Source organism: Musca vetustissima, unplaced genomic scaffold (assembly GCF_032173495.1).
Source record: "Musca vetustissima isolate MV318-11 ecotype Yass unplaced genomic scaffold, APGP_CSIRO_Mvet_v1 utg8130, whole genome shotgun sequence".
NCBI classification, from domain to species: Eukaryota; Metazoa; Arthropoda; class Insecta; order Diptera; family Muscidae; genus Musca; species Musca vetustissima.
Window position 1 is genome coordinate 40,692 of NW_026883078.1, and position 18,157 is coordinate 58,848.

Sequence of the window (18,157 nt, forward strand, 5' to 3'; positions counted from 1 at the left end):
AACAACTTGCAGATTTGAATTTCTGGCTTTCGAGGCAACATTTATAAATGTGGTATTAAATTCATATGACCACAGGCGATAGATGCGGTGGCATGTGGGCGAGCGAGTGAGTGCACACACGCTGGTGTGTGAGTGTGTGTGTGTGTGATTATGGGCGTAAAACAAGCAAGTTCGGTGGTTTATTATTATGTTTTTAATTTTATTTGTATTACCACATATGTACACAAAATGAACACAATCAAAAAATAGAGTTGAGTTGTTGTTGTCGTTTAAAAAGACGGGGGGAGTGAATTCATATTTAAAATCTAAACACACAATTACAGAATTCATACAACGGGACGTCAAAACAGGAAACAATTCACAGAAAAAATTATACGTATATTATATGAGTGTTGTCGGAATTCTGCAATTTTTTGGCGTGTTTGTATGGCACAGAAACTCTTTGTCGTTTAATTTTTTTTTTTTAAATTTATGTTTTAATTTTCTTTGTTATGTCTTGTCTTTTCTTCTTAATTAATTGTATTCGCTGTAATGACAGTTTTTTTGCAAAGCAGCTTTGTTTACCCATCAAGAGCCTGGAGTGCCAAATTACAGCCAATACGATTGGTCTAATAAAAACAGGACCATTAAAAACAGGAAATGTAAATTTTAAGTCTCGACTATCTGCAATATTGTTGGTGAAATTTCATTAAAAATGTTTATTTAAATAATATTTATCTTACGATATCTAATAATTTACTTTGGAAGTCAATCTGTACTCCAAGAAACTCTAGTAAAAACAATAACTAGAATGGCGCTTAAACTTTTAATGATATAAAATCAGGGAATACAAGAGGTATTTATTTATGAGTTAAAATAAATCAAACTGAGTGGAAGTATGTAATAACATCTATAAAAACATTTATTATATAAAATATATTCAATTTAAGTTTATCACAAAATATTTGCAACATTCACCCCACTTTCTGATAGACTTAAAAATGTTGTTACCAAAAAACAAGAAAAAAATGGACAGTAAAACACTAACACATAAACCCACATTTTAATATGCAATATTTTAAACTTATTTAAATAATAAATATAAAAAAATAGTTAACCACATCCTATCCTTCCCCTCGGCTTATGATGTTTTTTTTTACTCTACAGAACCCATTCGATTGGAAGGTACAAATAAATACATGGCTATCACAGTTTCAATCAGATGCATCCAAATGCATACACATATATGTATTATATGTGTGCGTGTGGGTGTGTGTGTCCATATCACATATCTGCGATTTTTTTAAATGATTGTTTTAACTGTGATATATTTATTATATTTGGTCATTTAAACACATTTTACACAGCATGAATTACTGGGAATATTCAAGTGGGTTTGGAATATACGAAAATGACGGACTGTTGTAGAAGATTGATGGAAGGTTAGTTTTTTTCAGTTTTAATTCGGTTATTTTATTTACTTAAAAAAATTATGGATAAGGGAATAGTATCAATTTTTGCTTGGACAAAACTAAAGCAACTCTACAGTACAAACAGATGAGCTCTAAGATTTTAGTTGTATTTACCGTTATAATAACTATGTTTTAGATTCTTCACCTATTTCGATTCCTCGAATTTCGTGTAAATCGAACAAACATAGGCCCTTCGGTGCACCATTTACATAAAATAGAACAAAAATATATTTAAGACCTATATAAAAATCTGAACCGATTTGAACAAACCTTATCACACATACATAAGTGATTCTACACATATTCTGGGCTGTGCAAAATTTTGTTACAAACATAAAAAAATATTGGGAGTTTGGTGCATCATTCACATAAAATAGAAAAATATATATGGAAGTATATCCAAATCTGAACCGATTTTTACAAAAGCAAAATCACCTGATTCAGATTGTGCTGTACAAACAGATTTTTCCCAAAAGTTGGAAAAATATTTTATTGATTCAATGCCTCGTAAGCATAGCAAAATTTACATTTTAAAGTTTTTTTTTTATTTTAAAAATTTTCTTTAGTTTTGACCAAACAAAAATTGGGTCAATTTAGTTTTCCATAGAATATTTTTTTTTGTATTTCAAAATAAATTTTGCCTTTATACTATTTGTTTTTTAATGAATAAATTACCTATTTATTTCTGAAAAAAAACCTTCACTATAAGTTTTTTTTTTAACAAGAAAGTGATTCTATGCATATTCCCAAAAGGAACCATGGGTCTATCTCAATTTCTTTTGTCTGTTACAAACATATGCACAAAGACATAATACCCTGTACCACAGTTGAAGCAAGTGAAAAATCATAGACTCACGGAATGTCAAAAATATCTACTTGACGCTGGTAAAGATGAACGCCGGAACCTATTATATCTGTGGAAGACATGTAGGCGGCCTTCATTCTATATAAAGAGATTTTGTTAAGGAACATATATACATACATGTCCTGCGAGCCATTCTACCTTGTAATAAGGATGTGATGCGATTTCCTATCTACAATACCTTTAGAAATCATGTGTTTTTTAATATTTATTTTATCCCTTGAAACCACATTAATATCCATTTTTAATATTTTTTAAACATTTTTCTTCGACAAATAAAAAAATGTTTGATACATCTATCTATTAAAATGATAAAAAGAAAAATGAATAATTTAAAAAGTTTTTTTCACATCTCTCTCCGTCTCTCGGCTGCTTTATTCATTCATTTATTTATTGTTTTTATGCTCCTGCATTGGTGTCCAATATTCGGTGGCGGCGGAGGTGGCGGCAGGGCCTGTAAATGTTGCATTTGTGCAATGTGATTTATATGTTGATCGAATTTATTTTATTTTCAATTTTTTTCGGCGTTCTGTTTCATTTGCATTGCCGTTTAAAATAATTGAGAATAAAATGAAAACACATTTGTCTTATTCAATGAATTTGTAGGCGTATCATGTCCAATTAATAACGCTGATGGAATATTGTTTTTTTTCCGCTTTTTTGTTTGATGTTTTTCATTCATTCTCCGCTTCGCATTTGGTTCGGATGGGAAACTATCGTGAAATGAAAATGTGAAATGTGTCAAATCTGTTATAAGATAAACAGTTTATTTTTATATACATATCTATGCGACAAATATTAAAAATTTAAAGCTGGTAAAATAATTAACACGTTTTTTGTTGTGGTTGGTATTTGTTTTGAATACTGAATACATATTTGTTTTTAGAAATGTGTAAAAATACATACATACATAAATTCCCTGTTGAAAATTGACTAATTCAGGGAATATCATTTTTTTATATTACAAATTAGTCCACCTATATAGTTTTGTGGACTTCTATCAACGCATTTCTTATCAGTACAAAAACACATCGATATTATGACAGATTATAATTTTAGAAAACATTAACAACTTATCGTAATACGTAATCTTTAAAATTGACAAACAAATATATCTGGTAATACTGATTGTGTAAATATTTCATGAATACCATCTACCTTGCGATTCCCGGTTTCCACAAATAGTCACAATCACTTTTAGCTCTATTGAGACATCTTTGACCCTACTTAGCATTTGAAACTGCAGGTTTATTTTAAATTTACATTAAAACTGCAATGTTTCAAAAATGTTGTCATACATTTAAATTCCTTTTTATATTCAAAAATGACTAAAACCTCATTTGAATATTGCACATACGTACCAACAAAGTACATTTACACAAGATCTTGTGTGTGCTTTTGTCAAGAAACAAAAAAAGAAACAAAAGCCGGCAAATTTTTCTTTCTTTTTTTTCTATACTCAATTCAAAATGTATTACAAATTTGAGACAAATTGTTAAGAATTACTTTGTAAAAAAAAAAACAAAAAACTTTGGAAACTATTTCTTCCGAAAAATGGGGGATGAGTGCAGTATGCAAATGTGTGTGTATGGCTGTGTCTGTCAAATAATGGTGGCTGTACTGTATCAAGGATATGCGTATTACCTTACTATGTGATCCTGTATATACATATAGCAATGCATCTGTGTTTATGTGAATATATTTGAAAGATGTCCATGAAATAATAAAATGGAAATTGTTAACAGTATCTGCAACACTATTTTGTTGCACCCTGCCAACCTCACCCCCCCCCCTTGTTCCTTGTAAAATCTTTATTATTATCAAAGCATTTCCCCCCATAACAAAAAGAAAAAATACACACAGAACGGATGTTCCAGAAATACAAAAGACTTAGAACAGAAGAAAAACAACAACAAAGGAAAAAGAAAATAAAATACTAGACAAAAAAACGCCACAACAGAAAGAAAGAACACTAGCATAACGACGGAATGGCATTTCACTAAGGCATTTTAAGTATTTGTCAGTTTATTTTGTTATTTGGTTTTATTTAGCATTTTGTCTTTTGCTCATTTCTTCGTCCATATAATAGAAACGGGAATATATACCCAAACACATCCACTTGCAGAGGACCTTTAGTTTTTCCCTTAATGCTGTTGCTGCTGCTGCTGCTACTGTTGTGGCTTAGGAAACAGGAAAAATATTGAATTTAATTAACTTTATGTGTCATGCAAATACAACATAAATAAAATAAAAATATGCAGTCGCTTGCTAAGAGTCAAATAAAAACGACCATACGACCAGTTGCCTTTAGAGAATATAACGTACACACACACTCATACCATCCATACCTATGCAACTACTGCCGAACATAGCCACTATTAGGAATATGAAATGTGGCTGCTGCTGGTCTATGACGTTTGTGGTGGGTGTGGATGGACATAAAAAATATTCCAAGTTATCCATTTTCTTTATAGTTTTTCTTCCTTTTTTTACTATATTTTTGAATTCAATTGGAAAAATGGTATTGTTGTAATATACATATACTATATATACATATATATTTATTTTGAAACCAACAACAAAAGTCGAGCAAAGGCTGTTGTAATAACTAAAATAGAATCACTTTCAGGAAAGTCATTGAATAAAATAAGTAGTATTAAAACTAGAATGCATACACTGTAGTACAATTAAAATATGATAAATTAAAAAATAATCCTATTCGAAAGCAAAAAACAAAACTCATATTAAGAATAGGCTCAATGATGATGAGTTGTATATGCAGAATCTGACAATATCAAAGGAGGAAATCTTGACGATCCAATTTAATATAAGTATGTCCTAAGTATGACCATCGATTTTTTTAAATTATCTTTTCCTTCACCAAATACCAAGTACAGTCGACTATGCTTATAACGAGCACCAGTTAAAACGAACTTCTTTTAAAGCGAAGTTTTATGACAGATATTTCATACAAATCTTTATTCTTATAGAGAACTACATATGCTATTCGAAAGCACTTCTTGTCTCGATAATAATATAGATGCACAATGGCAAAAAATTGCCCACTCCCCACAAACTGCAGCAAAAGCAACACTTGGGTACGAAAGACCACCATCAAGAAACCCGTGGTACGATCAGGAGTGTCGTAATGCTACTGATGCGAAAAACGTAGCGTATAGGGCAACTCTGCAAACAGTAGCAACACGCAATGCAAGAGAGAATTATCGGGATAAAAGGAGAGAGGAGAAATATATTTTCAAAAGAAAGAAGAAAGAACAAGAAACACGTGAGCAAATTGAGATGTCTTCTGTAGTCCGGAAATTTTACCAACGGGTAACACACCAAACCGAAAGCTTTGGTGCAGGCACATCCTCCTGTTGATTTGAAGAAAGAAACCTGGTGACAGATACAGACAGCGTGTTGAGGATCTGTAAGGAGCATTTTGAAAAGCTTCTGCTATCATATAGTGGCGGTGAAGAAGTTACTCCAGATTTGGCGAGAGGAATGCATGCCAGCATCGTGTGTCCCGAGCACAAAAAGGAATAATAAGTCTCCTTCCCATATAAAGCGGTATCCAGTGCCTTGAGTGAACGACTGAAGCCTATGGACATCAACATATTCCACCCATACGTCGACTATAAAGCCGCATTCGGTAGCCCAATTCGCTCAGAATATTAATACGGCTATACAGGATAATATAAACTGGCACAATATCAGCAGTTAAAGTCGGAAAGGTCCTCTCGGAGCCCTTCAATATCAAACGAGGAATCAGAAAAGGGACAGTTTGCCGTGTGACCTTTTTAACATCCTGCTGGGAAAATTCATACGAGATGCAAATTTGAACAGAAATGGCACTCTATACACCAAACAATACATGTCACTCGCCTACGCCGATGACATCGATATAATGGGTCGAACATTGCGAGTGGTAACAGTCTCCTTTGAACAAATTGAGAAGAAGTCTGTCAAAGTGGGTCTGGCAGTAAATGGAGAGAAGACCAAGCTGATGATATCAACGCGCAAGACGTCCAGTAGACTCGGACCAACTGTGGAACTTGAAAACTACAGCTCAAGGTGGTGAACGATTTTATACACCTCAATATCGCCATAAACGAAACTAATAACATCAGCTTTGAAATTCGTAGAAGAATATGGTTGGCCCACAGATGCTACTATGGTCTGAGCAAGCAATTCAAGAAAAAGGTCACCTTTCGCCAGACCAAACTCACACTCTACAAGAAATTGATCCTACCCATGCTGTTGTATGGATCTGATGCAAGCAGATGAGGCATCCCTTGGAGTGTTTGAGTGAATAAATCTCCGAAAAATCTATGGGCCGATCTGCGTCGACGCGTCGCGACGGTAGATATGAACCTACGTATTCTGAGACAACGACATATCAGACTATCGAGCTGCAGCGACTACGTTGGCAAGGTCATGTTGTAAGAATGGAGGCGAGCCAGCTCAAAAGTCATATAAAAGCGAGCAAACTGATGGTTCACACAGAAGGGAAATGCCGCGAATTCGATGAAAAGATCAATTGAAAGACAATATTTTGAAACATGGTCTTTGAAATTGGGTGAGTGCCGCACAAGACCAACGCGCCTGGAAATATTTTTAAGCTAGGCTTACGGAACAAATCTTCTGTCGCAAGCCAGCTAAATAAGTATTTCTTCGGTCTCACCTTCCAGTTTCCATTTATTTTAATTTGGTTATAACGAACTTGTTACAAATGTATTATGTATATAATACAGTTAGGGTTCTCAAAGACTAGAATTCTATGCTTTAATCGTATTTTTCTGATTTTATCAGATCTGTGTTGAGAACACGTATACCTATATTATGAAGAACAGTCAGATTTGCGAATCTTGACCAAGATATACTTTCACTTGATTTGAAAATAGATTTTTTAGATTCCCATCCAATATTTGACTATATGTTACTATATAAATTTTCCACAGTATAATAAAAATTGTGATAGAAACTACAAGCAACAATTGTTTATGTTACACGTTATTGTTTTACTTTGTAGCACAAATCCATTTTATACACAATCTAAAAAATATATATGTATTTCTTGTTTCATATATGTACATATATTTTTTCATACAATAAGTCTTTCCATGTATTTATGTATGCACGCACACACGCAGACCCACATCTACATAGCAAATGGCATACTTCAGATATTCAAACAGAGTTACTTTGTTTCTCTTCGCCCGGTCTATTGTTGTTGGCAATGCATTTGTTACTGAAAAGGGAATTATCATAAGTATTTAAATTTGAGTTGAATGTGTATATGCATTTGACGATACACATGTATATGTATATGTGTGTATATCCTGCCCTTGCATACATGTGTATGTATGTATGTGTTTGATAGTTGTTTTATACTTTAATTAATACCTGTATTTGCATTTATTTGCCATTACAAAAAAATATACTCTGTTTTTTCTATTACCTATTTTGAGAAGAAAAAATAATTTTTGTTGTTCTAAATGGAAGTGATATATCTTTATCTGTTTCTATATTGCAGTTTTTTTTATTTTTCAAAAGATTATTATATTTTGTGAATAGGTTTTTTGGTTTAATTCATATATCAGATTAAATATTCTACTTAAACTTCAAATGAATGATTTTGTTTTAAATAACTATGTAAATACTTGTCCTTGATAACTTTAAGAGAATAATAATTATATTGGGGACTGAATAATAAACCAAAAAATTTAATCTGAAGATATAAAATCACACATAATGTTTGCTAGGGAATATTAGTTCAAAGATTTTACGAAAATAAATGGGAAATATTGCCAATTTTTTAACATAGCTGATGCGGAGATTCACCCCTTTATAACTCGGGAATTACTTAAGTATATGAAAAAAAGTGAATAGTTTTGGGTTAATTGATCTGTCGTTGCAAACTGCTCATGATACTGAGCCCCAAATTTAATTTTGGTGGAAGCTGTGTCTACTTTAATGTAAAAAAAATGTGTAAAAACAGGTTGAGGCGAACCAGTTTTTTTATGTTCTCTATCGATTTGTGATTAAGCCACTCATTTCACGGTCTTCGTGTCAAAGTAAAACTAGAAGCCAACAAAATGGGGACTACGCCCCTTATGTATAATTTTTCAAAATTTTAACTGCATCTACCTTTAAATGATGCTGACATTTTGAAGCTCGATTTTGAGTGTTTTTTTAATTTTACTTCTAGCTTGAATACGCAAACAGGAATTTCTAAAAATCGATTATAAGATTATTGTAGTCGCGAATCTGCGTAATTTGATATGTATTTTGTGTATGTAGTATGCACAGCTTCAGAGTAATACTCATCCGAAGTTGAGAATTTTGTGCGATCAAATTTCTAAAAAACCTATATTTCGGGCCAAATTCTAAGATCTGCCAACTGAATGATATGGGTACCCGCGATCAATAAGGTTTTTTACGTTTCGGATGATATAAAATCTTCTTGGTGAAAATCCATCTATTAGAACGGCGGGAACTGACCTTCCAAAAACACGAAATTTGGCAAAAAATGTTTTTGAAAATATCGCGGATTTTATTGCGTTTTCTGTGGATAATTTCCGCTTCAATAAATGACCTCATACGGGTTTCTATCTTTTTCGAAAAGAGAACTTTAAAAACTTTAGCCGAAAGAGAGATGTACGCAATTTATCTCCAAAATAGTGTGAGTTGGCACATCCATGGTCCTTAGTGGACCACATTGAAATCGGTATAGATCGATGTATTTTTTTAGGGTGCACACCGAAATCGGATGCGCGTTAATGGCATATGGAGTTTTCGGAAATTATTCGCAATTTACGACTTTTTTGGTACTTCAATGCAACGTGTGGCACATCTTAGCCGTCAAATGAAATTTCGCAAAATATATATGGATTGGAAGATAAACTTCAGTATTTCTTGGAAACCGCATGCGCATAAAATGGTTTTCAGAATTACGCGATTTTGACGTAATTTAAAATGTATATTTCATAACATTATTTTATTTTAAGATTTATTCCTATTTATAGAACCCCAAGATTTATCGGAAGGGTCTTGCTACAACCCACAAGGTGTATACTTATACACCAAATGTGATTATTTTTAAATATGTAAATTTTTCGGCGAAATTCGTGTAAAATAGCAGAATAACCCCAAAATTTTTTTCTGAAATTTCTTGTATAAAATTAAAAAATAAATATGATGACATTATTTTTTCGAACCAAAAACAAATATTTTGAAAATATTGACGTAATCTCCTATATTTTTACTATTTTTCTCATATTTCGCGAAGATGTGCAACTTTATCGCGATTATTATAATATATTCATATTCTTACTTTACGGAGGAAGATATATATCAACGTTTTTGGTCAATATAATAAACGGCGTAATTTTAAGATTTCTTTCTTATGCCCAAATCGCGAACGGTTTCGGAGTCAGAACATTTTTCTCTATATGTGTACCAAAAATCATTGATGTGCCACAAAAACAAAAAAACTGATTTTTTGAAAATGGAATATTAAAAAATTGGCAATATTGCCCAAATATATCTTTATTAGATATTTAATAAATAAATTTGTACCCCAAGACCCATAAATAACTACATCGTGTTGTTTTACTTGTTATTCCCTACTTCATTAATGTCAAGTTTCATTCCTCAAAACATGTTATAATAAAAATTTAAAAAAATATATTTGTTTCTATTTTTTTTTTTTTGTCTTCCTCCGTTCTCGCTACAGGAAAATTATTTTTAAAAGTCCACACTTTATTCAACCAAGATTAAATTAATGAACATGAATCATGAAATTTTGTTACAGCTTAAAATGCCAACTACATTACACACAAACATATGTAGATTGTAGAATTGTGGTGGTTTGCCAAAAACAAAAAAGGAAGCGAACAAAAACAAAAATTAAATAAAAAAGGAACGACAAGGACTTATGTTCGTGGCAGACAAACACACAAACAGATTTCAGCATTGTGTGACTTTTTGATACGTAGCCAGAGACCTCAACACATATTTCGCGCTTATCTTTTATATACGCACACACGTACATGTACACTGATACATTCACCAGAACATACCAATACAAATGTGCAACAAAGCATTACAAACATCCACCTAGAGATAGGAGAAAGGAGTCGAATAACAACACACCAACAAATTGAGACAGAATTACATATAGAAACAAACTAAACGTACGCACACACACACACATTCATACATGTGTATTAAAGAAATGAATTTTCAGTGGCGGAATCTGGCAAACAGTTTGGCCATTGATTACATGCATCAAGCTTGATATTATTCGAAAACTAATTCCTATGCATGTCCAAATGTTCCTGTCGAGCGGAATTATATGTGACTGATTATTTTTAATTACCCGATATTTGGGAATCTGCTACTTTTTAAGTTTTTTGATCTGTTTCCATACTGCAAGAATATATTACTTTTTATACCCTTCACCACACTGTGGTACATGGTATTATATCTTTGTGCATATGTTTGTAACAGGCAAAAGGAAACGAGATAGACATGTGGTTCCTTTTGAGAATATGCATAGAATAACTTTTTAAGTCGATTTATGCATGTCCGTCTGTCTGCCCATGTTAAATAGTAAACAAAGTACAGGTCGCATTTTTGATTCGAATTGGATGAAATTTGGCACAGCTCATTTATTTGGCCCAAGGACGAACCCTATTGAAATTGGAAAAAATCGGTTCAGATTTAGATATAGCTCCCATATATATTTTCGTCCGATTTAGGATAAGCGGTGCACCAAAGTCCTTATATATCTTTCGATTTACACGATATTTGGCATAACGTACTGAATTATGTCTAGAACGATGGTTGTTTAGTACTTTCCTTACTGTTTTTTTTTTTATCTTAACAGAAAAATGATCAGTGTCGAGCACAATGTTGCGATTCTTTACTTCCTCCATCTCCTACTATCCTATTCGGTATTACCTAGGTGTTCTTAGCAGAATTCCACTCAGGCTTTGGAACGTAGCCTTTGGCTGCACTTGTCATTACCGTCCTTAAGGATTCTCGTGACAGTTTCCTTTGTATAGGTTCGTGATCTTCCTAAGAACTTATATTTATTGTAATTGACTTTCAGATAACTGAGGTCGAATACAATTTGATATGATCGAAAATATGTATGCCATCGAGATAACAGTTTTATACCCCAAATACCATTTTAACAAATCCACTTCAGACAATATTTATTCGTTTTCAAATGTCCGTCCAGATGTCTGGATCCACATATTGACCCAAATATTCTTTCTAATATGTAACTCCCCATAAATTGCCAGAGTTTTTGAAATATCACAAATCTTTTTAATTTAGTTTTTCATAAGTAAACCCACTTCCCAAGGCCCCCTCTTGCGGTCCATCCCTGACACTGAAATGCAAATGTGTTAGGAAATGGTTATAAATACAACCAAAAACCAAGTGAACCAGTTAAATAGCACAACAGCAACAACAACAACCTCACCAATAGTGGCGAATTTGCTAAATAAACCGCAAATACAAATAAAGCTTTACCACCACTATCAACCAACCGGCAACTACAATAACAACAATAAGTCACCAATAGACTAACATTGTAAACACACACACACGCACGGCCATACACACAATCGCATGCAAGCATGTTGACGTGGTTACAAATGCCACAAACACACACACACACACAGACCTTCATTTCCATTTCGCACAAACTAAGATATCCTGGCAAACAAATGCCAACAAACACATAAAATTATTCACAAAAAGGAAGAGACGGCACTCGCCGTCGAACACCGGCGACAAACACTTGTACCCCACGCCACACACCTTGCAAAACACCCCCCACACCCTCACCCCATTCGTACGCAAATCACATCTTATGCATATTAAACAGTTAACTAACGGTTTTTGGTTGGTTATTGCCTGTTGGCAGTTCAAAAGTTTTGGTGTTTTCGTCGTCAGTTATATTTTGGTGTTGTGGTGTTGATGGGAGTGTGGGAAGGATATCAGACGAGACGAATAGACATAATACATTTATGGTTTAACGAGTGGTTTGTTCAAATGCCGATAACTTTTGTGGTAAAAACTATTGTTAAATGAACGTGAGTAAAACTTCACCTACACACATTGTCATGGCAGGCAGACAGACAGCACCACACGTTCACCCCTGCCTTCCATCAATGAAACAAAACCGAAAACAGCAACAGCAACCAGAGCGGTTGCCTTATACAAAATATCCAGATAAAGTTCTCGTCACAGAATTTTCATATGGTTTATGGTCATGAGTATGACACCAAATCAAGTTGTTAAATTTTGGCAGCGTCCTTTTTCCTGCAGAGCACATGGACGTATCCTACGTTCGCCTGCATGTAGGCGTAGGAGTATGCGTGTGTGTAGTTGCCAGTGCGTACGTGTGCGAACACATTGCTAGCTTATTCCGAAGATACTTGACAAATGACCAGATTTGACATATGCTCCTGTTTTTCCGCATGTCCCTATCACAAATTTAAATCAAACCCGTTTTTTTGTTTTGCTTTCCTTTACGATAGTTTTGATTAATTGGTAAACCCACCAACGATTCAAAAATTAAAAGGGTAGTAGGTGTTTTTGTTTTTAAAAGAAAACGATTTCGGTTCGAATGGTTTAATCTTTGGATTTGCTACAGGATAACGGTTGATGATGAGTAAGCCCTACACCAAAGTTTAGTAATGAAATTTAATTGAATTTCATAAATAAATGAAAAAATCAATAATTTATTGCGTTTGGGTTAAACTGTTTAAATAAAAAGAGTTTTTTGACATGAGAAGATATATGTACTCATATAGAAGATACACTCATTAGCTTCACTCTACTATAGAATTGTTACTCTTCTCTATATAGATGATACTCTTATGTCTATAGAAAAACTATTCTTCTTTATATAGAAAAACTATTATTATATCTGCCGAAAATCTGCTCTTCCACCTATAGAAAACATTCTGCTTGAAGAGATACTCCATTCTCATGCTTCAAGCTTTTTGATCTATGGTAAAAATATTTTGTAGGGTGTAGTATCTCTAGTATACAATTCTTTGCCTTTTTTTTCTTAAATTCTCCAACGATTTCCTATTGGCATGTCTATGACATTGAATGCTTTTCACAGCATGTTATAGCAACATATGCATAAATAACTCAACAAGCCAATGTCGTATGTCAGGTATAACAGAATGTTCTTGTTGGCTGTACGTAGGCCTATTCATGCATAAGTCTTATTGTTTTGGTCAATTCCTTTCAACACACACACACACAACGTCATAGCCCAAGTCATGGGGGTATTTGGAAGCCACACTCATAAACATCCATATGTATATACCCATTGTACATGTATGTAGGTAGAGCAATACCTCATTCATTTATAGGCGATTGTGAAAAATTGCACCAAAACCCACATTCACACACACACGCAAACATATGTCAAACAAACCAACAATATATAATACACGTATGTAACATGTCTTAGCTTCTTAGCATGCGGTAAAATATGCACGTTCCTTTCCTTTAGGTGGGTATGCATGAATGTGTGAATGTAAATTAAACAGGAAATGAATATTTAAGTGTAATTTCCGTTTTATTTATATGAAACAAGAAAATACATACTCACACAGAAGAAATTAAAATAGACATAGCAAAGCTAAATATGACATATGAATGGATGGAGGGAGGTTGTCTTTTATGCCACTGCCGGCCAACACGACACCAAGTTATGTAGTGGCAATTTGAAAAAAAAGAAACACCTCATTTTATAAATGGCCAGATAATTGTTATTAAGTACTTTGGCTAACAAGTCAGCCGGACTTTGTTGCAATTTCAAAGTGAAAACAACTTTGAATTGAAATTGATTGTAAGCGTGCTTTATTTGATAAGTACTTTATGACTTCTATGAGTTGGCAATTTGCACATAAATGAAAGAAATACAATATTTAGAAATGAAATGGTTGAATATTAACATTGTTGGCAATTAAACACAATTAAAAATATATAGTAATTTGTATATATTTTGTTAGTGTAAATATTCACCAAAAAGTGCATAGGAGGCAAAGATAAATATAATTTGGTGTCAATAATTCGGTTCTATATATACTATCCATATTTATAATTGCTAATTGTTTATATTGTCACGAACTACAAGTTTTTAGTTTGATTACATCGTATTTTGTTTATGTATTAGTGTCCACTTCCGTATAATCCATAGCAACATAATAACACATAAAAGAATTTTCAACAATTACAACAGCTTCACCAACAAAAGGGTGTACACTTGTACGCACAAAATAACAAGGAACATCGTTAAAAAAAAAAACGAATAAAGTTTAATCGTGCGACGCTCGCTCACAAGTGAGTGTTAATTACTTAAATTACCCACAAGCCCATCCAGAAACTCAGTTAAACGCTATTATTATACACACAGACACATACATATGTTTTCAATGTAATGCTATTATTTTTTTAATCATGCTCATACGTTCGTATGTATGTTGGATTGTAAAAAAGGATGTGTGGTTAAGTGCCTTAAGACTTCAGCGAGTTATTAAATACAAGTATGAGAGACCATGAAACAGGAATAACTCTACAGAAAAGGTATGTAATTATATACTCAGCATGGAATGACCATAAATGAATGACAAATTACTGCAATAAGGTAGCAATTAAAATGTTCACAATTATTCGAAAGGTGAATGCAGATTTTTCTGTAGCATCCACAGAGTTGTGAACAAACAACCATGAAACAAAAATTGTTTCTCTTGAACAGGGAAACGGCAGTTTTTAATTGATATCAAATCACCATTCGAGGTCTTTAGTTTCATAATAATTGTATGAACAACATCCGTTCCAATATGGGTTATTATAGTCGTGTCAATCTTACATAATTTTGCACAATGTCACTTTTTATACCCTTCACCACACTATGGTACAGTGTATTATATCTTTGTGCATATGTTTGTAACAGGCAAAAGGAAACGAGATAGACACATGGTTCCATTTGAGAATATACATAGAATCACTTTCTGAGTCGATTTATGCATGTCCGTCCGTCTGTCTGTCCATGTTAAATTGCAAACATAGTACGGGTCGAATTGGATGAAATTTGGCACAGTTTATTTATTTGGCCCAAGGACGAACCCCATTTATGGTAAATGATGCACCTAATGTTTGTCCGATTGACACAAAATTGAAACTAGAATGATGGCTTTTTTTTTGTAATGGGTGCAGATGCTGTCTTATTTACACAAATTTGTCTCATTGAAATTTAGCATAGGTTGCAGAAAGGTATGTGTATGGATTGATGTTAGTCGATTCATTTATTGATAAAGATCACATAAAATCAAATTATATAATGGAATTTTAAAAGAAAATTAAGAATTCCCATATGTAGAATATACCCAAAGTTAAAAGGTAGGTTGTGTGATTGCAATAAATTTATATTTATTCCAATCTTGGGTAAGAATGAATGGACAAATATATGGGTTCCTGTTTAGAAATATCTCCCATTTAAAATCATGTTAGATTTTTGTTAGATCAAAATCATGTTAGATCTTTGTTTTCACTTATTAAGAAAACATATATCAAGGCAGCGTTGTCATATTTAAAGCATTTAAATATGACAATTAGAGGCATAGTCCACATTACCCGAAGTTACTCTATGCAATTTAAATATTTCCCTCACTATTAATACGCATTTTATAATTTTTTATTCTTTTTATAAATGTTTACCACTTCTGAATATGATTTTTGATTTTTTCATCAATTCAATTTTTATTCGCAAACATAAGTACTTCATTTCCAACTGAACTCATCTTAAACATTTCCATGCGATCTAGCTGACAATTAGTATTGTTTATGGACCACCAAAATAAAACAATTTATTTTTTCTTTTAGAAAATTGTAAATAAATTCACTGTTATTTAATTGGTATTCATCAATAATTATAAATTATCTCTAAAAGATCTTGTTTTTTAGTTGACTTGGCAACTTTTCTACCGTAATGATGTTCCAAAATTTGCAACAACTGCTCTTTGGTACAAGGATCCAATGCCTTTTTGTTGGCCATATCCAAAACGTAATTCTTATCGTTCAAATTATCGGCCGTTAATTTTGGAACCTTTGGCGCATTTGATCCATCGGCCTTACTACTTGTAGCGGGACGTTTTTTAGCCGGTTCCTCATCTTCACCAAAGAGCTCTTGAAATTTCGGTATAATAGCTTCGATACGTTTATCTTGTCTTTCGGCATCGGGAAAATAATGACTCCCTGTCGACTCATTTGTAACATTAAAAGCCAATCCCAATAATTTTGTCTGCAGCTGATCTAACTCCGGATCACAAAACATAGTCGGATCATATCCGAGACGAAGCTTCTTTATAATGCTCTTACAAACATCAACTTGTTCAGTAGATGCAGTATTTTCTATGGAGTTCCAGTCAGACGGGTCTATCTGGCGTACATACGATGAACATGGGATATATACTATTTTAAAGCCATCATTTGTTATTAGAGAATAATGTGACTCTGCTTCTGCATCTTCCCTGGACTCTGGCACCAGTGCCACATAGCGAGGCATGGATTTTCGTTTGCTCATAAACAAACATATGGCTACTTTATCTCTGGCCTTACAACGCTCCCAGAGCGCACGAAACAAACGTTTAGATCCAACAATATGACTATCATCGGGATACATGAAGTTACACGTCTTCGAAAATGAAAAACTGTCGAGGCATGAACGTGGTTGAAATCCCAATAACATCATTCCGGGCTCATGTAGGTTACGGACACGATTAACTTGCTCGTATGATAGCCGTATAGGTGAATTGCCTAAATTGATTTCATACCAAGCATCGGTTATGTTAATCAAGCGTCCATCGGTCAACTCTTCCGTTTCGGGATCCTTTCTGAATACCTTTGTAAGACGCTTTCTCTGTAGCACGGCATTGTCGGTACGACGTATTAACACCTTTCGCGGTCCTTTAGCTTTTTGGTAGAAATTGAAGTATTGAGCAGAAAGCGTTAAATCGGGGCCGAGAGTGAATTTGAAATGTCCCAAGGAACGTCTAACAAAATGCTGTTTAAATTTGCGATCAGCTAACATTTCTCTTGAACGCTGTGGGTTCATGGGTTCAAACGAATCTAATTCGATATTATGTACCAGACATATAAATTCCTTGTAAAATACATCATAGTTGAATTCATCCACCATTGGTATGATGTGAAATTCCACCTCCTTTCCACTTATGTCGGAGGCTTTTTGTAAGGCGTGTCCATATGCATCGGAATTAACCGGGTGTGGAGTTTCTTTGTCTGTCAAGTAGACAATAGTGGTATTGTCCACTGAGTATGTGCACTGATCCACCAAGTCCAAACACAAGCGTAAGACGTGAGAAAAGTTGGCGCCATCACTTTCACACACACCATACACCTCTTCAAAATCTTCGGAAACGGTTTCGAGAAATTCCAGGTAATGTTTAACAATGGCCGTATTCAATTGACGTGGTGGCAGGAAAACAGCACAATTTTCCGGCATTACAATGGCATCCAAACAATTGGCTTCATTCGGTTCGGGGCACTCTTTGGTATTAGTCAATACTAGGGCCATAAGGTCTTTGTCATTAACTAGCAGTCCCGACAGGAAAGCTTCTCGTATCAAGGAGAAGGCAGCCATTAAAAACTCCGGTTGATGGTACAGGTATGCATCGACCACAAAGATAATGGCGTCACGACCATGATATACTTTTTTCAAACTGTCATCCTCGTCTTCAGAATCGGATATGGATATTTCGTCTTCTGGATGCCAGGAGCTCAT

The 18,157-nt window shown here is 33.8% G+C and overlaps 1 protein-coding gene across 1 annotated transcript; it reads right to left on the reverse strand.

The window, feature by feature from the left end:
* Positions 1-4,356: 4,356 nt before the first annotated feature.
* On the reverse strand, positions 4,357-18,157 carry LOC133329813 (ATP-dependent DNA helicase 2 subunit 1). The gene is made up of 2 exons (XM_061538277.1): positions 16,342-18,157; positions 4,357-4,493 (listed from the first exon to the last, which is right to left on the reverse strand). The coding sequence occupies exons 1-2, from the start codon at positions 18,155-18,157 to the stop codon at positions 4,357-4,359; spliced, it is 1,953 nt and encodes a 650-aa protein (XP_061394261.1).

Bases quoted from the DNA above. Each gene is read 5' to 3' on its own strand.
- LOC133329813 (XM_061538277.1), bottom strand. From the start codon at position 18,157: ATGAGCTCCTGGCATCCAGAAGACGAAATATCCATATCCGATTCTGAA. The intron at 4,494-16,341 runs GTAGAAAAGTTG...CTGTTTCCTAAG, and splicing joins AATTTTGGAACATCATTACG to CCACAACAGTAGCAGCAGCA.